The sequence below is a fragment of the Gekko japonicus genome, unplaced genomic scaffold (genome assembly GCF_001447785.1).
Source record: "Gekko japonicus isolate JY-2015 unplaced genomic scaffold, Gekko_japonicus_V1.1 scaffold689, whole genome shotgun sequence".
In the NCBI taxonomy this organism is placed as follows: domain Eukaryota; kingdom Metazoa; phylum Chordata; class Lepidosauria; order Squamata; family Gekkonidae; genus Gekko; species Gekko japonicus.
The window spans coordinates 349,159-369,246 of record NW_015174862.1 but is presented as its reverse complement, the minus strand read 5'-3'; the positions used below and the strand labels follow the sequence as shown (position 1 = coordinate 369,246).

Sequence of the window (20,088 nt, the reverse complement as noted above, 5' to 3'; positions counted from 1 at the left end):
GTGGAAACTCCTGCCAAAGTCATTAAATAGCTTGCAGCATGCAAGGAAGCAAGGGCCATGCAAGCAACCTGAAAGGTGCTTCCAGGCTTTCTGTTACAGTGCCAAAGCATTTGAGCCAAGCCCTGGTTCCAGTATGCCCCTTTACAAAAGATGCAGTCCCAAACAGCATCTCACAAAGATCAAAAGCATCAGACATTTATGTGAGTTTCTGGGCTCTTGTTTTCAATTGCTAGGATGAATGTGCCCTGGGAGGGCCTCCTCTGGTTTCCCTCTTGAAGGACTGGTTCCAGTGGTACAGAATCACAGCTCCTCTTTGCAGAATATTGCCCAAGAGGTACCCAAGAAGACAAAGAATATGTAATACAGGCAGAACTCAGAAAGGTTTCCAGACTGTGGACACCGTGGTGTAGCTGTTGGAGTGTCAGGCTAAGATCTAGGAGACCCTTCTTCAACTGCTACTCTGCCATGGGAGCTTGCTATGCAACCTTGGACCAGTTACACACCCTCAGCCTAACCTATCTCACAAGGTTGTTGTGAGGATAATATGGAGGAGAGAAGGAGGATGCAAGCCACTTTGGGTCCCCATTGGGGAGTAAAGTGGGATATAAAATGAATAAATAAATAGCCATTCGTTGTGCACAGGCCTGGTCAACACCTGCAGCAGAAAGAAGTGGAGGCGTGGTAGACGGGACTACATCACCTCAAACTGACTGGGGGTGGGAGGGAGAATCACATCAAGAAGCACCGTGCAAGTAAAAAACTGGCACATCAGAAAACAACTGGGCTTTAGCTGTGGAGTGCCAGTTGCTGTACTAGCAGAGGGAGTTTCATAGGGTGAAGCCATTTCCTACCTATAAGCTATGTTAGCATAGTCTATTTTTTTGATCTTTGGCATCTACCATTTCATTCTACTGCATGTGTAGAATACAGGCCTCATCGGATCTTCTCCTATACTCACATTCCAACTCTGCTTCAAATAACTGGGAAAAGCAACTTGCACCCTAGGGGCTCGATTTGACACTAAGAAGGCTGTCCATGTTTCAGAGCATCCAAGAGGAACTAGTAGATCTCATAATAGGTCTGACCCAGACAGCTTCCTGATTACGCAGTCTCACACCAACAGACGTCCACAGCTGTTTAAGGAAACATCTTATGTTTATTTATTGTGGCAGACACCAGTATAACAAGCAGTACCTTCACAGGACAGAACTGGCTTGGAAGGCTTTAACAGGGTAATTGACAAAATCATGGGAGATATTTCTTTTAATGGCTTGTAGTTATGACGGATGAAAGGGACCACCATGTTCCTTAGCAGCATATCTGTGAAACCCCAATTTGAGGGGCAGCAACACAACAGGGAAGATTTGGCCTCTGTGCTTGTGGACTTTATAGGGAATCTGGTTGGCCACTGTGGATGACAGGATGCTGTGCTAGACGAATCACCGCCCTGAACCAGCAAAACTCTTAGGGCGATTTCTCACTAGAGCTGCCTCGCAGGACAGCCGCCGTTTGCCCCAACACAAACATGTCAATTTCACACCCGAAGCTCCGGGGCTGCATTTTGACTCGCGGCTTCGCTCGATTTCCTCCGCAGTTTCGTGATCCTGGTTTTTGAGGATCATGAAACTGCGGAGGAAATCGGGCGAAGCCGCGGGTCAAATGCAGCCCCGCAGCCTCGGGTGTGAAATTGACATGTTTGTGTTGGGGCAAACGGCGCTGCGCTGCGAGGCAGCTCTAGTGAGAAATCGCCCTTAATGTTCACAGCAAATACAATCTCTGTGCAAAACACGGAGCTGCTCTTACTTTCCACGAGGACAGTCTGACACAGATCAGGGTCAGACTGTCCCCACCCAAGACATCTCTACTTCAGCAATGCCTCAACCCAAGTGGCCTCTACAAGCACCACCAATAGATCCATCATGAAAAACAGTCAAAACAGTTCTCGCCAACCCTACCAACTCTATATAAGGCTTGGCAAATGCATTAATGATAAGGGTGTGTTTCCCCCCCCCCCCAAGTAGACATATGGAAACATTCCCAGTTTCAATATTTACATCTCTTCTTCCTTCCCACTCTTAAGGTCAACAGAACATTCTGTAATCCTGGCCAGTCAAGCATGCTTATCTACAGCATCTGTTCCCTGCAATGCTGCTCGGTTGCTCAATTCTTACCTTCATTAAAATTGTCGTCGGTTGAAATGTGGGTCAACGGGGACTGGGGTCGAGAGTCGCCGCACAGCGAATAGCTGTGCTCTGCCTGAATGAGGGGCGCCGGAGAAGCTGGCGACAGATCCACTTCCATCAACTCATTCTTCTCAGACAGGAAGGGATCGTTCAGGAGCTGTCCCAAAATGTCCTGGGAAAACTCATCGAGGAGTTCTGTGAAATGCTGTGGAGAAAGGGGGCAAAAATAAGAGAGACATGAATACCAGTGAAGTCCAAGGCACAGACGAGTAAGCAAACAACGGCAAAGAAATGGAAGTACGAAGTAGCATTCCAACAATCATTTTCATCCCTCTATCTTTCAAGGTCAGCCTTTGAATACATGGAGCTGCGTTCTACTGAGTCAGATCAAAGTTCTATTCAGGGTCAATACTACCTTAGACAGTTTGCTATTCATACTGTTATCTAAATCTGTAGTCCCAGTCCTATTCCATTGTTCATCTGTTGTCTTACGCTGCCTGATTGCGCTGGTTTATATCCTGTAATTCACCTTCTCAGTGAGAAAGGCAGACTATAAAGTAAATATAAATGCATACTGCCTAGAGTCTCAGGTGGAGGCCTTTCACATTATATACTACCTGATCCTTTTTAACTGGCGATGCCTGGGATTGAATCTGGCACCTTCTGCATGCAAAGCAGGCAGCCTACCACTGAACCATGGCCCCCTGTTTAGTCATGACAATTCTCAGGCCACTTAGGGCACTTCTCACAAGTGGACTTCTCACAAGTGGACCAACGGCAGGAATATGAGTTATCTGTGCAGAAGTGAAATGACTTCTCAATGGCTTGTCCATGCCTCTTCCTTCACAACTCAGTAACCTTAGTCCATCAAAATGAGAGCCATCAAGGGCCAGATTGCTTAAGCAATATAAGGGGGCAACAATGTCCTGAATCTGTGCAAATGTTTGGTGGGCCAAGCAGGGCAGTTCAGGTAGGGGAAGTCAGGTGTGTTTGGGAAACACAAACAGAAAGGTTCTTATTTTTTTTAAAAAAGCCGTTCATGTTTCTTAACTGAAAATATGATCAATTAAAAAGCAGGATGCTCTGACCTGGATAACCCAGTCAACCTTATCTTGGAAGCTAAGCAGGGTTGGCCATAGTCAGTATTTGGATGGGAGACTGCCAAGGAGGTCCAGAATTGCTATGCAGAGGCAGGCAAGGGCAAACCACCTCTGAACGTCTCTTGCCCTGAAAACCCTACAAGGTCACTATAACCCGGCTACGACCTGATGGCAAAAAAAAAAAAAAAAAATGGCAGGATAAGGCAGTGCTCCAGGGGAAGGGGGAGTGGTCCATCCTGCACTTAACCCTGATGTGACAACTGACAATTCCACCCCAGCCCACAAGCAGGACATGACATGAACTTCCTTATCTCCAACATCTGGTAATCAGAAGCAGATTCTCTCAGAACCCAAAGCCTCCATTCTTAGCTGCTTACAAAGCTGACAGATGTACTCCTATAAGATCCTGTCTTGTTCTTTAAAAGTCATTCTAGACTGGCAGCCTGTACTACATCTTCTGGCAATTAATCCCTTGCGTTAATGAAGTGCTGCATGAACATACTCTCTTGTGCCTCCTACGGATGACCCACAGCCCTAACGCAATGACAGAACACACTCTCCATTCACTCTCTTTGCATAATTACCCCATTAGCCATTCAAACTAATTTGGGAATGCCTGCAGTGGTGCAACAGTTTGCAAGCAGGAGCAATCACATGACCATTTACTTTTGCCTTCGACCCACTTACAATGGGGTGGTTCACACCTGCATGTTTATCGTCAAGTGAAGACAGGCAACTGTGAAATAATTTTCACACATCTAACTCTGCTGGAAACAGTGTCCAGGGCTGTATTATGCCATATAACACCATTACATGTACTTTCGCTCCAACACTATTGTTGTTGTTGTTTTTTAACAAAATGCAACTACAAGAATCTGCAGGCTTCTACATACACTATTCTAAGCTCCATGGAGGAAAGCCAAGGTTTTTTTAAAAAAAACTGAATAATGTCTAAAATCTGTTTGTAAATGACTCATATAGTATGACATGCTTCTGTGGATATTTCCTAAAAGAAACCCACAAATGTTGTTCAGAAGTATGTCTTGGGGGGGGGGATGGGAGCACGTGATGTAGTTAGCCCTTGAGTTTCAGGACCCTTTCCAGAAAACTCAACTCGGCTGTACTGACCAGCAGCTTACTGGGAGAGCAAATATTACCAATCCAGCCTTCTAACAGATAAATATTATCTGACCCTTTGAAAATGGGAACAGTGTTTGGAATATACAGTCAAAGGCAAACACAAGAACCCGTGAGCAAATTCATGCCAAAAGGCAAGGTCAGCAATAATATTATGAAGCAAACACTGATGTTGCTGGAATGCTCGGCAGAGAGTCAAAATTCTCCCAAGCAAGGGATGCAAAATCCCACAGGATATGTTGCCAGAACATCACGTCCTCCACATATACATTATCTTACAGAGTTTATGCTTCCCAAGAAGGGGGTGGGGTCTGCCACACCTTCATGGGAAGGCATGTTCAAAGCCATACCCAATAAACACGACTTGTTTATATCACAATGACTTAGAGCAGCTTGCTTTAGAATGGAAAAACCGAACTGAAAGATCAGCCATGCAACTATAAGGACATTTGCAACAACAAAGCACCATATTAATAGCAAACTTTTCAAACCCTATAAAAACCATATCTAGAGCTGTACTTTTATACACATTTACCTGGCAGAAAGTCCCAATAGACAGAGAGGGTCTTTAAAAGGATTGCATCAAAGGAATTGCATAGAATGTGTACATATTCCACCTGCTCTGCCTTGGCTTGTCTTTCCTCTCCTCCTGTTGTTGTACCCCCCTCTCCAATTCAAATTTTGATGTCCTTGGAGCAAGAACCAGCTCTCTCCTCATTGTATTACTCTAAAAAGCATTTTTACACCAATGGGTACTCTGTCAGTGTTATTATGTTAAGAGATAGAATTCTACATTTTCCCTCCATTTCCCCCCTCAAATTTTAAAATTGGTGTTCATATGCGTGAAGTCTGGAGGGAAAAAGGCCCAAAGGACTTTCCCACCACCCATGGAACCAATATGGAAGCTCCCAGTTCATATTGCTATCTGTATTTACAGCTGTAACCATGACAACACAAAAAGGCCTCCTGCCCCTTTCCCAAAGGGTTGCCAGTCTCCAGGTGAGGCCTGGAGATCTCCTGCTTTTACAACTGCTCTCCAGCTGACAGAGATCAGTTCCCCTGGAGAAAATGGCTGCTTTGAAGGGTGGATTCTATGACATTGTACCATGCTGAGGCCCCTCCTCCCCCAAATCCCCCCCTCTCCTGGATCCACCCCCAAAGTCTCCAGGTATTTTCCAACCCAGACCTGGCAACCCTGCTTTCCCACCAATCCCATACTTCAGTGCCATCCTATGCAAAGTTACACTATTCTCTAAGCTCAATGACTTAAGTGGCCTTAGAAGGGTGCAATTCTGCTTAGAGTGGCAGCGTAGAGCAGCTCCTCATATTTGAAATGTTGCCAACATTTTCAGTTTCCTCTCACTTGGGAATTCAGGTGGGTAGCCGTGTTGGTCTGAAGCAGCAGAACAAAGTTTGAGTCCAGTGGCACCTTTAAGACCAACAAAGTTTTATTCAAGGTAAAAGCTTTTGTGTGGAAAGCACCCTTCTTCAGACAAACTGGAATGAAATCTGCACAGGGGTTACTTACAGGAAAAAAGAGGGTGGGGGTCAGACGTTAGGAGGGGCCACTCAGAGCCAAGATGCAGATGCAGAGCTGAAATTGGATCATGTGGCTGGTAAGATCAATGGATGGCAGCAAATTAGCACATAATTGCAAGAGTTAACAAAGAGATGTGAGAATGAAGCTAGAGTCCAGCGGTACCCCCAAGACAAACCAAGCTCAACCCTGTGTACATGCGAGAACAGAGACTCCGCCTGTGCACATTTCTTCACAAACATTGAAACAGATTTCCTCAAATATTACAGGGGGGGGTAGTTGCCAAAAACAACTGATTAGAGTCAAGAGGCATAAATGACTGAGCAATAAATATAGCTAAGATTGGAATAACACATATAGTAGGACATGTAAATAGCAGCAAGTTGGCATACAGATAATAAAGGAGTTAACAGATGTGGGAACCAAATTTGAGTCCAGTGGCCTCTATAAGACCAACAAAGTTTAATTTCTGGGTATAAGTAAAGACTTCGCATGCGTAGTGAGATAAGAAGCCGATAGCTCTGTTAAGCCCTTGGGGTTCCATTTTCCTGAGTGATGTAATAACTTGTAGTCCAGCAATCTCCTGTTCCAATCTGTTTCTGAAATTCCTTTGCAATAAAACAGCTTGGGAATTCAAATTGTTCCATCCTGTGATAAAGCAAACTGCTGTGTTCTAGACAGTTGGAAATGGTAAGATGTGCTCATTGGAAGGATCATAGAGTTGAGACTCGTATAAGAACTTTCAAATGCCAAGTCCAGTATTTACAAGGACTAAGTATCTTCCAGTCAAGCAGCACATTCTCTCCAACATCTGCTATGAAGATTTTTTAAACAAATTACCAATATTTCATTCCCAGGTGGGTGTCATTCGCGATCGTGTTCCAAGATGTAATAGAAAACTCATGGTAACTAGGAACCTGACTGGCTGTAGCACCAAGATGACCTCTCTACCATTATGAATATTTAAGTATGAGCTTTAAACACACAAACACACACAATGGCACAAATTAGGTAATACTGAAACAAAAAAAAGGAAGGGGCTTTCCACATTTCTAACTGGAAACAACATGTTCCCCCCCCCCCAAATGAAGTTGTGCAAATCCTTTCAATTTCTTGTTAGATCCCTGGCAACTGTGAAGTTCTTGAGTATGAAATACCCTACAGCAGGCCCGTAGCCTGGGTGGGGCCCTGGGGGCCCGGCCCCCTTGCGTGGGTTGCGGGCCCCCTCCCCTGACCCTCTGCTCCCCCCCATGTCCTCGCGGGAGGGAGGGGAGGCGGCGGCCCGTCAGAGGGAAGACGGGGCGGGAGTCGGGACTCGGCGCTGGCAACCAGCAAGCCCGGACGGGCGGGCCCCCCCCTTCCCGATCCTCTGCGCCCCCCCATCGCCGCCGTCGCCGCCACCTCCGGCATCCCACAAGCTGCTGGGTTGTCCTCCGGCTGCTCCGGGAGCGGCTCGGCGGCGGCTTCTCGTTGGGACTCGAGCGTCTGTGATGGCGTGCTGCGTCAGGGGGAGGCCTCACCAAAGGAGCGAAGCCTCGCGGAAGGGAAGGGGAGGAGCCCAACTGCTGCGTCTGCCGCGCTCGCCACCACCCGTCCCCTCACCGGCGGAGGGCTCCCCCGGCAGCCCCACCCCCTCCCCGTGGACCCCTTGTGCCTTCCCGGCTGCTCCCCCGCCTCTCAGACCGGTTTGGGGGACAGGAACAAAAGAGAGATGTTGGGGTTGCCTCCTGGGAAGCCCTCCAAAGGAACTGCCCACCTCTGCTGCTGCTACTGCCGCCGCCTCTCCGCTCCTTTTTGCAGGGCTGGTGGGGCGGGGGGGTGGAGGCGGTGCCTCCTCTAGACGCTGCAGGATCGCCCCCCCCCAGGCGAGGCAAAGAACCAAGGAGAGCAACAAGCCCGGGCGGCTGGCTGGGTCGCCTCCTTTGGTCTGGGAGGGAGGGGGGGGGGGGGGGGGTAGCAGAGACACATCTCAGTTGGCCCCGGGACTGAGCTGCGGGCAGGTCAGCGCAAGGGAGGGAGGGAGGGGGAGGAAGGAAGGGAAACAGGAAGGAAGGGAAAAGGAAAGAAACGACAAAGAAAGAAAGAAAAGAGAAAAGGGGACGGAAGAATAAGAAAGGAACAAACAGAAAGAAAGAGGAAGGAAGAAAGAGAAAGAAAACCGAGCAATAAAATGTTTATTTACAGTCTGACTCATCTGCTCCCCCCGCCCCTTTCTTTTTTTGCCTTTTGCATTTTTAAAGGGCCAGCAGACCTTCTAGCTTGCTCTTCTTCTTCTTGTGGTGTTGTTTTTAATTCCTACAATTAAGACGAGGGGCGGGGGGGTGCAATCTAACATTTGGGAGGAGGAAGGCAGATTCTTTGGACTTTTCGATGTCTGGAAGGAGCAGAATCGATCTGTCCTGCTTGCCTTAACATTGTTTGGGGGGAGGTTGTCGTGCCATCTGGAGAGCAAAAGCAGAGGGGGGGGGGACACACCCGGTTCTTCTTCCCAGCTTCGTCACTTCCGGGTGTGTGTGCGGCGCACACACACATTCCGGCCCCCCTACTTTCCCCAGGGCCCCCCCACTGGGAAGGCTTTAGCTACGGCTCTGCCCTACAGCTGTCCCTGTTTACCAGGAATAAACCTGACTTTTGGTCCCTATCCCGGGACAACTTGAGAGAACAGTGTGAGTCATCGGAGCTGCCAGTTTTTTCAGGGCTTGGCTCTACCTTCACAACCTGTATGGTGGAACATACCGTCGTCACAGCCAGCTTATGGCAACCCCACAGGGTTTTCAAGGCAAAAGACTAACAGAGGTGTAAAAAAGAGCAAGAGTCCAGTAGCACCTTAAAGGCTAACAAAGTTTGTGGCAGGGGGTGAGCTTTCGTGAGTCACCGCCCACTTCTTCAGATACAGCTAGAATGACAACAGAGGCGGCTTGTCATTGCCTGGCTCTGCGTAGCAACCCTGGACTTTCTCGATGGTCTCCCATCCAAGTACTAAGCTGCTTACCTTCCAAGATCTGATGAGATCGGGCTAGTCTGGGCTAGTAGTTAAATCTCTGAAGAGAGGGAACAACATATACATATATTGCTTTTAATGTTCTGAACACTTTACGTTAACTACTTTGCTGTTAATTTGTACTAACCGTCCTGTTCAGGCAAGAAGTATTATTTGGACTGCAGGTGGAAGGAGTGGCTGATACACCAGGAAACTGTGTGGCTTGCCTGAGGGCCACATAGTGAGTTTGTGGCAAAGAAAGGAACCAGGGATCCTTCACTTAGCCACTAAAGGTACCCCAGCTCCTAATGCCCTTCTTCCTCTTACAGACATGCGTATGGATCTAAACAGATTAACATTAAGGCTGCACTCCTACATGCATTTACTTATGACTAAGTCTTGCTGAACTCAGTGGGAATTACTTCCAAGTAAATATGCATACCATTCGGTTGCAAGGCTCCTTGCAGCGCACAGCCTGCCACTTTCACACACAGCCAACTGCAGAGATATATTTGGAATTCTTGACAGTATATCGTAAGACAAACTTTTTAACACATTAAAGGACACTCTTGTCTTTTAGTGGACTACAGGATGGGCTACTGCAGAGTGAATGAATTCCCCCTACAGCAGAAGGAATATACCCATTTATTTACTTATACTTATTTATTTATTTATTTTGGGATTTATATCCCGCCTCATCCAATATTCAGCTCGGGGCGGCTTACAAAGGTTAAAACATACATACAAACAACAGTATGATAAAACAATATATCTGACATAAAATTTGGTGCTAATTGATTTACATAAAATCCAAGATGGCCAACATCCACACATTGGCGGCAGGTTGTTTACAGCAGAGGCACCAGGAAGAATGTTCCCCCAGCTCTATTGGGCGACATCTACCCCTACTATATGGGGTAGATGGTTGGAAATATCATTGATGGAACAGTGGCAGCGGCGGCTCCCCCTCGAAAGCCTGGCGGAAGAGCTCCGTCTTGCGGGCCCTGCGGAACTGCACTAAGTCCCGCAGGGCCCGAGTCTCTTCCGGGAGCTCATTCCACCAGGTGGGAGCCGCCACCGAGAATGCCCTAGTCCTGGTTTGGGTCAACTTCACTTTCCGGGGGCCTGGATCCTCTAGGCGATGGAGATTCCCCGATCTCAGTGCTCTTGGGGGAATGTACGGGGAGAGGCGGTCCCTTACTTGGGGGAATGTACGGGGAGAGGCGGTCCCCTTATTTCATTTTGTACCTTGACTTTCTCTCCAGGGAGAATCCAAGGGGGCTTACTTCCAGTGTTCCCTCTAAGCTGAGTTAGTGTGAGCCAGCTCACAGTTTTTTAGCCTCCAGCTCACACGTTTTTGTCTCCGCTCAGGAAGGATGGCTCCAGAGCAAACTGATTTATCCAGCAGCCAAATCGCTCGCTCACAACTTTAATGATGGTAGCTCACAAAGTAGAATTCTTGCTCACAAGACTCCACAGCTTAGAGGGAGCATTGCTTACTTTGTTCTCCTGTCATCCATTTTATTCTCACAACAATCCTGTGAGGTAGGTTAGACTGAGATATGTGACTGGCCCTGAGGTCACCCAGAAAGTCTCCATGACAGAGTGGGGATCTGAACCTAGGTCTCCCAGAACCTAGTCTGAAACTTTACCCACTACACCCCACTGGCTCTTCCTTCCACAAAGTATAATGGGACAAGTGATACTAGGTGTGATAAAGGTGTGATAAAGGTGTCACAAACATAGCCCTACTTTCACATCTGTTAGGTTTTTTCCGTATGTGGCTCATTCTTCCAAGGAGTTTGAGGGGTCGTTCACAGCCCTTGCTGCCTCCATTTTATCCTCACAACAACCCAGGGAGTTAGACTGGGCTGAGAGAAAGTGACCGGCCTACAGTCACCTTGACAGGTTGACCGATAAGGACTGGAGATCTGAACTTGGATCTCCGCAGTCCTCATCCAGCACTTTGACAACACTAGCACTCAAATACAAGAGGGTACAATACACTGAAGGAGCTTTGAAGAGACATACCTGTCCCTTGCTGCTGATTTTAAAACAGCTTTATGCTTGGAAGAATGGGGGTGGTGGTGTTGTTGTTTCTGAATAAAATAGTATCCTGGAAAGGGAGGGAAGAATATACCTGCATCATCAAGTGAGGTGAGACATGTTTGGGTAGACACAGTAGCATATGGAGCAGAGGTCCATCAGTGGCTATTAGCCACAAGGTATAGCTAGGGGCTCTGGGGCAAGTGATGCTCTGTCTTCTTGGTGCTTGGGGGGGGTCAACAGTGGGAGGGCTTCTAATGTCCTGGCCCCACTGCTGGACCTCCTGATGGCACTGGTATTTCTGGCCACTGTGTGACACAGAGTGTTGGACTGGATGGGCCTTTGGCCTGATCCAACATTGGCGTCTCTTATGTTCTTATGTTCTTAAGATGCCCTGGCATGAAGGTCCCGGTCACCTCAAGCCACTATTTACACAGAGCCAGAGCAGTCTAGACAAGAATAGGCAGCTCCAAGAACTGTATGTCAGCCCCTGCCAAAACAAACCAAAGAAAGTCTGTGTGACTTTAGGACCAAGCCAGATTTTACATCTTTGGACGAACTGGGTCGAGGTTTCTGCAACCCGACAAGTTCAGCTCAGTCAGAGAGCAGCTGCTCCAAACTGCCAAGTGGTGCAGGGGCCATGGATCCGAGGGGCTCCAGTCCCCCCCCCCCAATGCCATTCTTCCCAGCCTGAAATGGCCCTGGGGGTGTTATTTGCCCTGTTGGAGGACTGCATAATCCACACCGGGCTTTGGTGGTACTTGGGAACTCAACTCCCAGCAGCTGCTATCTAATTGAGGCAATGGAGAGTTAAGGTTGGAGAAACCATGCTCCAACTTATTAAAAAAATATATGAATAGTTTGGCCCTTAGTGGAGAAGATGAAGTCTCTGTCACCAATTGGTGGACTGCTTTGACATCACAGAAAGGCAGATCACTTAAAGAGGTCTCTGCCATTGGCTGAGCCGCTCCTACAAGCCTTGGGTAAGCGCGGAGCACATGAAGAACCAGCAACCTAAGGAGACAGTTTCTGTTATTTAGGGTTGCCAACCTCCAATTAGTGGCTGGAGATCTCCCGGAATGACAACTGATCTCCAGGTGACAGATATCAGTTCACCTGGAGGAAATGGCCACCTTGGAAGGTGAACTGTATGGCATTATACCCCATTGAAGTCCCTCCCCTCCCCAAACCACGCCCTCCCCAGGTTCCACCCCCCCCCAAATCTCCAGGTATTTCCTAACTTGGACCTGGCAACCCTAGTGTTATTCCACCCAAATGACAGAGTGGGTCCTCTGGTAGAAAAAACACATTGAGTACCCACTGTGGAAAGAGGCTACATTTGAAGGGTTTTCAAGAACTATGGCTCTACCTGTACATTGCTAGTTATTGCACTATAGCAAGCATTCACCTTCTGGATTGTTTGGCCTACAAAGGAAACCCCAGTTGTGAAAGGTTACCAAAAGTGTGAAATACCCAACCATGTGGGGATGCAGTTTATTATCAGGTTATGCCTCCCAGAAGCCCTATCCCATTGATTTGCTATGGCTGGGAAAAGTACAGAAGAGGGCAGCCAAGATGATTAGAGGGCTGGAGCACCTTCCCTATGAGGAAAGGCTGAAGAGTCTGGGACTTTTCCGTTTATAAAAGAGATGACTAGGGGGGGGGACACACACACAATAGAAGTTCATAAAATTATACATGAGGTGGAGAGAGTTGAGAAAGATAATTTCCCAAAATACTAGAACTCGAGGGCATCCAATGGAGCGGATGGGCAGTAGGTTCAGGACGGACTAAAGGAAACACTACTTTACACAGCGAGTGATTGAAAGGTGGAATTCGCTGCCAGAGGAGGTACTGATGGCCACAAACAACTTTCAAAGGGGATTAGATAGATTCATGGAAGATGTCTATCAATGGCTCCTAGCCATGGTGACTGAGGGGAACCTCCACATTCAGAGGCACTAACCCTCTCAATCCCAGGGCCAAGAGGCAACATCAGGGGAAGGCCTTAGCCTCTATGCCCTGTTGTTGGCCATCCAGAGGAGCTGGTTGGCCACTGTGTGAGACAGGAAGCTGGACTAGATGGACCATTGGTCTGATCCAGCAGGGTTCTTCTTATGACGTTAAAGCATCTCATACCTCCCCACCAAAAAGAACACCCATGCTGTGAGTAAATAACCAGAATTCCAACCCTTGGGGGAGAGGGAGGGAGAGGGAGAGAGAGAAGAAAGGACCTCAGAAAGTACATATTGGCTGAGTGCCAGCTGGAACCCCCTGCAGCCACTGAGTCTCTCCAGCCTCCTACCATTTCTTTCAGACAAAACATTCCTTTCTCAGAGTTTGAGTCTGCCTCTGGCATAAAAGCCTATTTATGTCTGATTGTAAGAATCCCCGTGGAGCAGGCCTGGGCCCACACGTCTCCCTGCTCTTGACTTCACAGCCCACAAAATCTCCAAAGCCGTTCGTAACACCCCCGTAGGCCACCTGAAAACAAACATTGCGCTGAAAGAAAGCCAGCAGCAAGGAGATGCTGGCCTGACACTGTGAAGAGTCACATCTAAGGAAAAGGTACTAATTAAATGCCTGAAGTTCTTATCTGGCTATTGGTGTAGAATACAAAGCAAAGAAACCAATCAATAACCTCTTTTTTTTTTACAGCCAAACCTAGGGTTGCCGGATCCCATCAAGATGCCAGCAGAGAGATGGGGAAAATGCTCCGGGAGCCGGGAGCATAGACCCTGACATGCCCTCATCACCAGAAGTGACTTCATGCGCTGTGCCTACATCACCCAGATGTGACACAGGCACACTGGGGTAAACGTTCCAGTTTTGGGGCAAAACTCTATGGTAAAATCGCCCTCAAAACGTAGTTTTTCCCAAGAAACAGAGCTCCCCCCCCCCCATGTCACCGATGTGCCTATGTCACTTACAGATGAAGTAGGCATGTCGTTCCACATCACTGTTGGGGGGGATTTCCTCCCACTGGGTGGGCAGGAGCCCACAAAACCAGGGGATCCCCTGCCCCCAACTGTGGATCTGATGAGCGTTACTATGGGATATGAATAGAGTGTTTGTCAAGTGGATTAATATTATATAGGTATTTCAACGCTACTCATTTTGATAAAGGTATACGAAACGAGATATAATATGCATGTCTCGTTGGTGTTGATGGCGTCTGAATTGCTTCCAGTAAAGTGAATACTGGAAAAAGAAATTTCTAGCCCTTGAAGACTTTTTTGGCATAATACATCACGGTTGTTTACTTCTTCCCAACTGTGGACTGGCAACCCTAGCCAAACCACCTTTCCCCACATTTATCTATATATCTAATAATCAATAATAGTCAAGGTGCCCCCTGCGTGCAGATATCTAAATCCGCACATCGGGGGCACCTAGGGGGCAAAGAGATTTTCCTGCACATTTGGGGCAATCCCCAGATGTGCAGAAATATCTAAAATCTATAAAAAAAACTACAGGGTGCCCCCAAAATGCCCCCAAAAGCATGCGCAGGGAACGCACTTACCAATAGGATAGGTGGCAGAGCCGTGCAGGGCTTGGTGCCGTTGCTGCTGTCAGCGGCGGGGGCGGGGAAAGAAGCCTTGGTGGGCTGGCGCTGGGAGCCACAGACGTTGCTGCTGTCTACGGGGGGGAAGCCTGGCGGCCCGGGGCCTAAGAGCCACACAGGGCTCGCCGCCATTGCTGCTCGCAGAGGTGGGGGAGAGAAACCTGGGAGGGCCGGTGGCTAGACTCAGCTGCAGCCGTTGCTGCTGTCGTCGGGTGTGTGTGGGGAAGCCTGGCGAGTCCAGCGGACCACCTGCTGGGCTCATCAGCAGCTGCTGCTGCGTCCTCCTTTGTGCTGAGCTTCTGCTGCTTCAGCAGGCGAGCCACCCGGGAGCCACAGGGAATATTCCCCCCAACCAGCGAGTATCGCGGGTCCCGCCTCTTGTTCTGTACTAATTCTATGTCAGCATTAGCCAACCTTTTTGGCAAGTGAGTCACAATTCAACACACTGGAACATTTCACATGTGTATGAAAACCCTGACTGTTCCCTGGAAGGCCAGATACTGAAGCTGAAGCTCAGATACTTTGACCACCAAATGAGAAGGGAGCACTCACTGGAGAAGACCCTGATGCTGGGAATGATTGAAGGCAGAAGAAGAAGGGGACGGCAAAGGATGAGATGGTTAGACAGTGTCATAGATGCAACGAACATGAAATTGAGCCAACTTCAGAGGACGGCGGAAGACAGGTGGGCTTGGCGTGATGTGGTCCATTGAGTCGCAAAGAGTCAGACTTGACTGTGTGACTGAACAACAACAACAATGAAAAGGTACATCATTTCAGCAGACAGCCATCTTCCGTGATTCTAAGCTTAGTACCTACCTGCTGTATTGGATGACTGGGGTGCTATAATCTAGTACAATTCTGGAGTTCATGGGCACCAATGCACTTGGCAAAGTTTTATCTGGCACCCATCCATACGTTTAAAGAAAGTGGGCAGGACCTTTTTCCTAGCAGGCCCTGCCTCGGAAAAGCTCCTCCCACCTCAGCCTGCTGCCAATCAACAGGAGCCAGCCTACCGCTTCCCACCGGATTGTGCTCCCCACCATCATTTCTCACTATTCCAAAGGTGCCCACACGGTTAACAGGATTAGGGACCTCTGTTCTAGCATAAACTAGATGATAATTATCATACTGGCCCTGTACCCCAAAACGCACAACACAACATGCCTGAGAAAAATGGACTAGGCATAGGGCAGTGTGTAGCATACTGAAGAAGAAGAAGAGTAGGTTTTTATGCCCACTTTTCTCTATCCTAAGGAGTCTCAAAGTGGCTTACAATCACATTCCCTTCCTCTCCCCACAACAGGCCAACTTATGAAGTAGGTGGGGCAAAGAGAAAGTTCTGAGAGACCTGTGACTGGCCCAAGGTCAACACCCAGCAGGCTTCCTGAGGAGGGGTGGGGAATCAAACCCAGTTCTCCAGATTAGAGTCGGTCACTCTTAACCACTACACCACGCTGGCTCTCTTGGACTAGGGAGATATCTAGGACTAGGGAAATGTGATCTCCAACCCTCAAAAGTCACTCTCAGCCCGATCTCAGAATACGGAAACCCCTGCTCACAAAAACAACTGCTGTCGTTTTGGTGAGCTTTTCTACTATTGCACTGGTCACATGCTTAGGTGCTAACGTTTGCACAAGTGAGCCGACGTGCTGGATCCAACCAGCTTTTCCATGAATGAAAACAGAAGGCATCCCTCCTTCGACCACCCAAAATGGCCTTGCTGAGGACCATGGGACCTAGATGGGCAAAAGCCACATGGGACAACGCTTCTGTGAGGAGTAGGACAGGATGAGATTGACAGATGAAGCTGGCTGGATCCACCCTGATATATATAGAACCACCAGACCCGGATCTCATCAAAGGACATTGGCACCATGTGTCAGATGTTCATATTCTTCACACATCTCAGCGGGGAAAGAGAGAGAGAGATCATGGCTTGGGTCAGAGAACAGAGTCCAAAACAATGGCCTTCCAAAACAAGAACGTGCTGACAGACTCCTGCGCATCTGCAACCTACCTTTCTTCTTGGCCAACTCACACGTAATCCCTTCAAGCTTGCCATCGGATTCAAGGCATCCTGCCAATTTGGGCAGTATCCCTGTTTTATCGTCTATAAATCCATGCGTGCTCACACACATAGACGTTAAACATAGAAACTTCTAGCTGGCTGGCATTCGCTGCATAGCTAGCTGGTGTGATTCGATATCTATGTTGATTACATGGCATTCCAGGCACCACCCACTTTCTTCCCACAAGAGTTTACATCATGGTGGGATGTATGAGTCACTCTGAACTAAAGAGTCACAGTGGCAAAATGAGTGGGTTGAACTCACTCTCTTTAGGAATAGCCCCTTCTAAATTGTTCTCCCCACCCACATTTCTACTTCTCAATGTTACAGTGGGCGGCATACGCCCCGTCTCACAGGGGAAGGGAACAGCATGAACCCCAGCTAATTTTAATTTGATCTCATTCCACATGCCTATCTGAAAGAAAACCCTTAATGTTTTCATAAAAGCTATTTCTGTTGCCATCCATTCTCCTCTTCTCCCCTCTGCATCATGGCAAGATTGTGCCCCTCAAAAAAGTTACATTCTCAAATCACTGACTCTGGGAGGAAAATCCGAGTCATTTCAATAGCTTGAAAGTGGATTTATATGCCCCTGTTACAGATCTAACATTGTTATATATTATATTCAGCTGTGCAGGTATCTTCCTAGTTTTGCTTGTTAAAAGGCTGGAACAAGAGGCTGGAGTTTACGTAAACTACACAAGGGCTACCGTCTGTTTAGTCAAAGTTTGCTTTGAAGGGTGAGAAGACACCATTTGCTAAGAGGGATTGCCCTGTGGCTTCCATGGTGATCTAACACCATCTGGATGGTCTGCAGAAACAAAATACAAAAGGACTGCAATACGCTTTTAGAGACTAACAGGATTTGTTCCAGCATAAGCTTTTGCGACACAACAATTACTTCATCAGATGCATTGGAGTACATATGCATTCCATCAATCTATTTACAAACATAACAGCAGGGTGGTAGCCAACAGAAGTTTCAGAAGTTACAAAAAGAGGCTAGTTACTCTTTTGATCTGACTTTGTTTTAAAATGGATTCTCGTTACCCCCAGCCTTTGAGTTTGACATATAAATGGAACAAGCTAATTTGATATATAAGTGGAAGCCCTAATGTGCACTCCATGCATCTGATGAAGTGAGCACTAATTCATGAAAGCTTATGCTGGAATAACCTTTTTCTGAAGTGTCACTGTTTTACTTCAGTTTACAGAATACTTATTCTTCTGACTATAAGTGTGCAGGAGGATTGAGGGCCTGGGGGTTTGGAATTTATACCCTAGCTTTCTGTCCTCATAATGGCAATGAAGGAGGCTAAAAAATTAAAAACATGCATTAAAACCACATCTTAAGAGCTATTAAAATCAGTCAGAAACACATCATTAAACCAATTTAAACCAGAGGTAAAATATGCACCCAAAAATATAAAAACAATTAAAACATTGGGCAGGAAGGAGGGTTCACTGAGGAAACACCAAATGACACAAAAAGGTCTTCATTTGCTGGTGGAAGATGACAACAGAAGGGGCCAGGCAAGTCTCCCTGGGGAGAGAGTTCCAGAGGTTTTGTGCCAGAGCTGAGAAGACCCTCTCCCAAGTTGCTACCTGCCTCATCTCAGAAGGTGGAATCACCAGAAACAGGATGTCAGAAGATGACCACAGTGGTCAGATAGGTTCAGAAGGGAGTAGGCAGTCCTTCAGGTCTGTTGGTCCAAAATCATTTAAAGGTCAACACCAGCACCTTGAGTTACGCCCAGAAACAGAGTAAGAGCCAGTGTAGATAGGCCAAGATTGGAGTGATATGATCCCTACAGCCTCTCCAGTCAACATCCTGGCAGCAAACAATGAAGAAAAAAACTGTGCTGTATAATGAAAATATATATTTAGACTGCTGTTTTGCAGTGAGTAGTATTTCATCAACGGAATTTGCATATACTCCTGTATATAATCTCTCCTCTTGGATTATATTTTGAGTTAGATTTAAATTGTGCTTTATATACATCTTTCTCCTTGGAATGTATTAGACCTGAACTATGAGAGCATTATTTACATTAAGGCAAGACTAGATAGTCCAATACTTTCTCTTTAAATGCATGATCTCTGTTTTGCCACCTGTTAGCAATTTAGTTAGTGTTCTTATGTAATGGGAGTAGTTAGTCAGGACACTATGAGCAGGTAAAGAATTTGTTTCATTGAAACGGGAAGAATGTTTTGTGTTAATGTTCACGGGTTAGAATTGTGTAAGTATTTTTAACCTTGTGGTAGGCTTTATGGAGTTTTCATACCAGCTTTAGTGACATGATAAGATGATTAATTTATTATACTATTTTTCCTCTCATTTCAGTGATGTGTAAACCAATGTTATTCACGCAGCACACTTAGATAAAGCGATTATGTGAAATGGGCATATATGCAAATTCCATTAGTGTGGATGCGTACATCTTGTTGATGAAATACTACTCAGTTCAAAACAGCAGTCTAAATATATATTTTCATTATACATCACGACTGTTTTCTTCATTGTTTGCATCCTTCCCGTGATCTCTCTGTTGTTTCTACAAACATCCTGGCAGCAGCACTCTGCACTAGTTGAAGTTTCTGAACACTTTTCAAGGGCAGGCACACATAGACTGCATTTTATTAATTTATAAAATTTATACCCCACCTTTCTGCCCAGTCAGGCCAGATTAAAAACATTCATAATAAAAACATGTCTTAAAACCATTAAAATGAAACAAAAACCACATCCTTAAACCAAAAGCTAAAATACAAAAAAACACCCATAAAAACAATAATTAAACCATGGGGCAGGAAGGAGGGATCACTGAGGGAATGTCAGCTGAAACAAAAGAAGTCCTCACCTGATGGTGGAAGATGGCAACAGAACAGAACAGATGGGACTCCCTGGGGAGAGAGTTCCAGGGTTTTGATGTCATGATTCAGAAGGCCCTAAGTCCACCTCCTCCTGTGGGGCAGATCCTAACAGGCCTCTGAACACCTGGACCAGCTCCACTGGCCTACACTGTATAGACACAATGGTGGTAGGAAAGTGTTATTTCTTTGCTACCATCACTGCCATGGAGTCAGCTTTAGAATGAGCTTAGTTTGTGTCTTATCAGAGTCGATCCAAGTCTTCCCCCACTGTCATTCTAGCTATCTCCCTTGTCTTTTCGTTGCCTGCAGCCCCTCAGTAAACCAAGAGGCTACCTGGGCTCTAACACCTGAGATAGGGCACCTGGGAGAGATCGTACCAACTATCCAGGTCATTGCTTCATTCAAGGGATCAACCAGGGCATTGACAGGAGCACCAACCATATAATCAGGAAAAATCCCCTAGTCTCATCAGAAAGCCATCCAGCAGATTCTTGTTATCCCTGTAAGTCTACATCTAAGCAAAGATCTTTCCATGATCTGTCCATGATAAAGGAACTCTCCTCAGTTCCTCTCCCTCAGATAGCACATATCCTG

At 46.9% G+C, this 20,088-nt stretch overlaps 1 protein-coding gene across 1 annotated transcript in view; it reads right to left on the bottom strand.

The window, feature by feature from the left end:
• The window catches only part of CREB3L2 (cAMP responsive element binding protein 3-like 2), a 127,511-nt gene that overhangs the window by 47,335 nt on the left and 60,088 nt on the right, over window positions 1-20,088 (bottom strand). Inside the window, exon 2 of the mRNA XM_015424716.1 lies at window positions 2,172-2,388. Within this exon, the coding sequence (XP_015280202.1) occupies window positions 2,172-2,388 (217 nt within the window). The remainder of the gene's footprint in view (window positions 1-2,171; window positions 2,389-20,088) is intronic.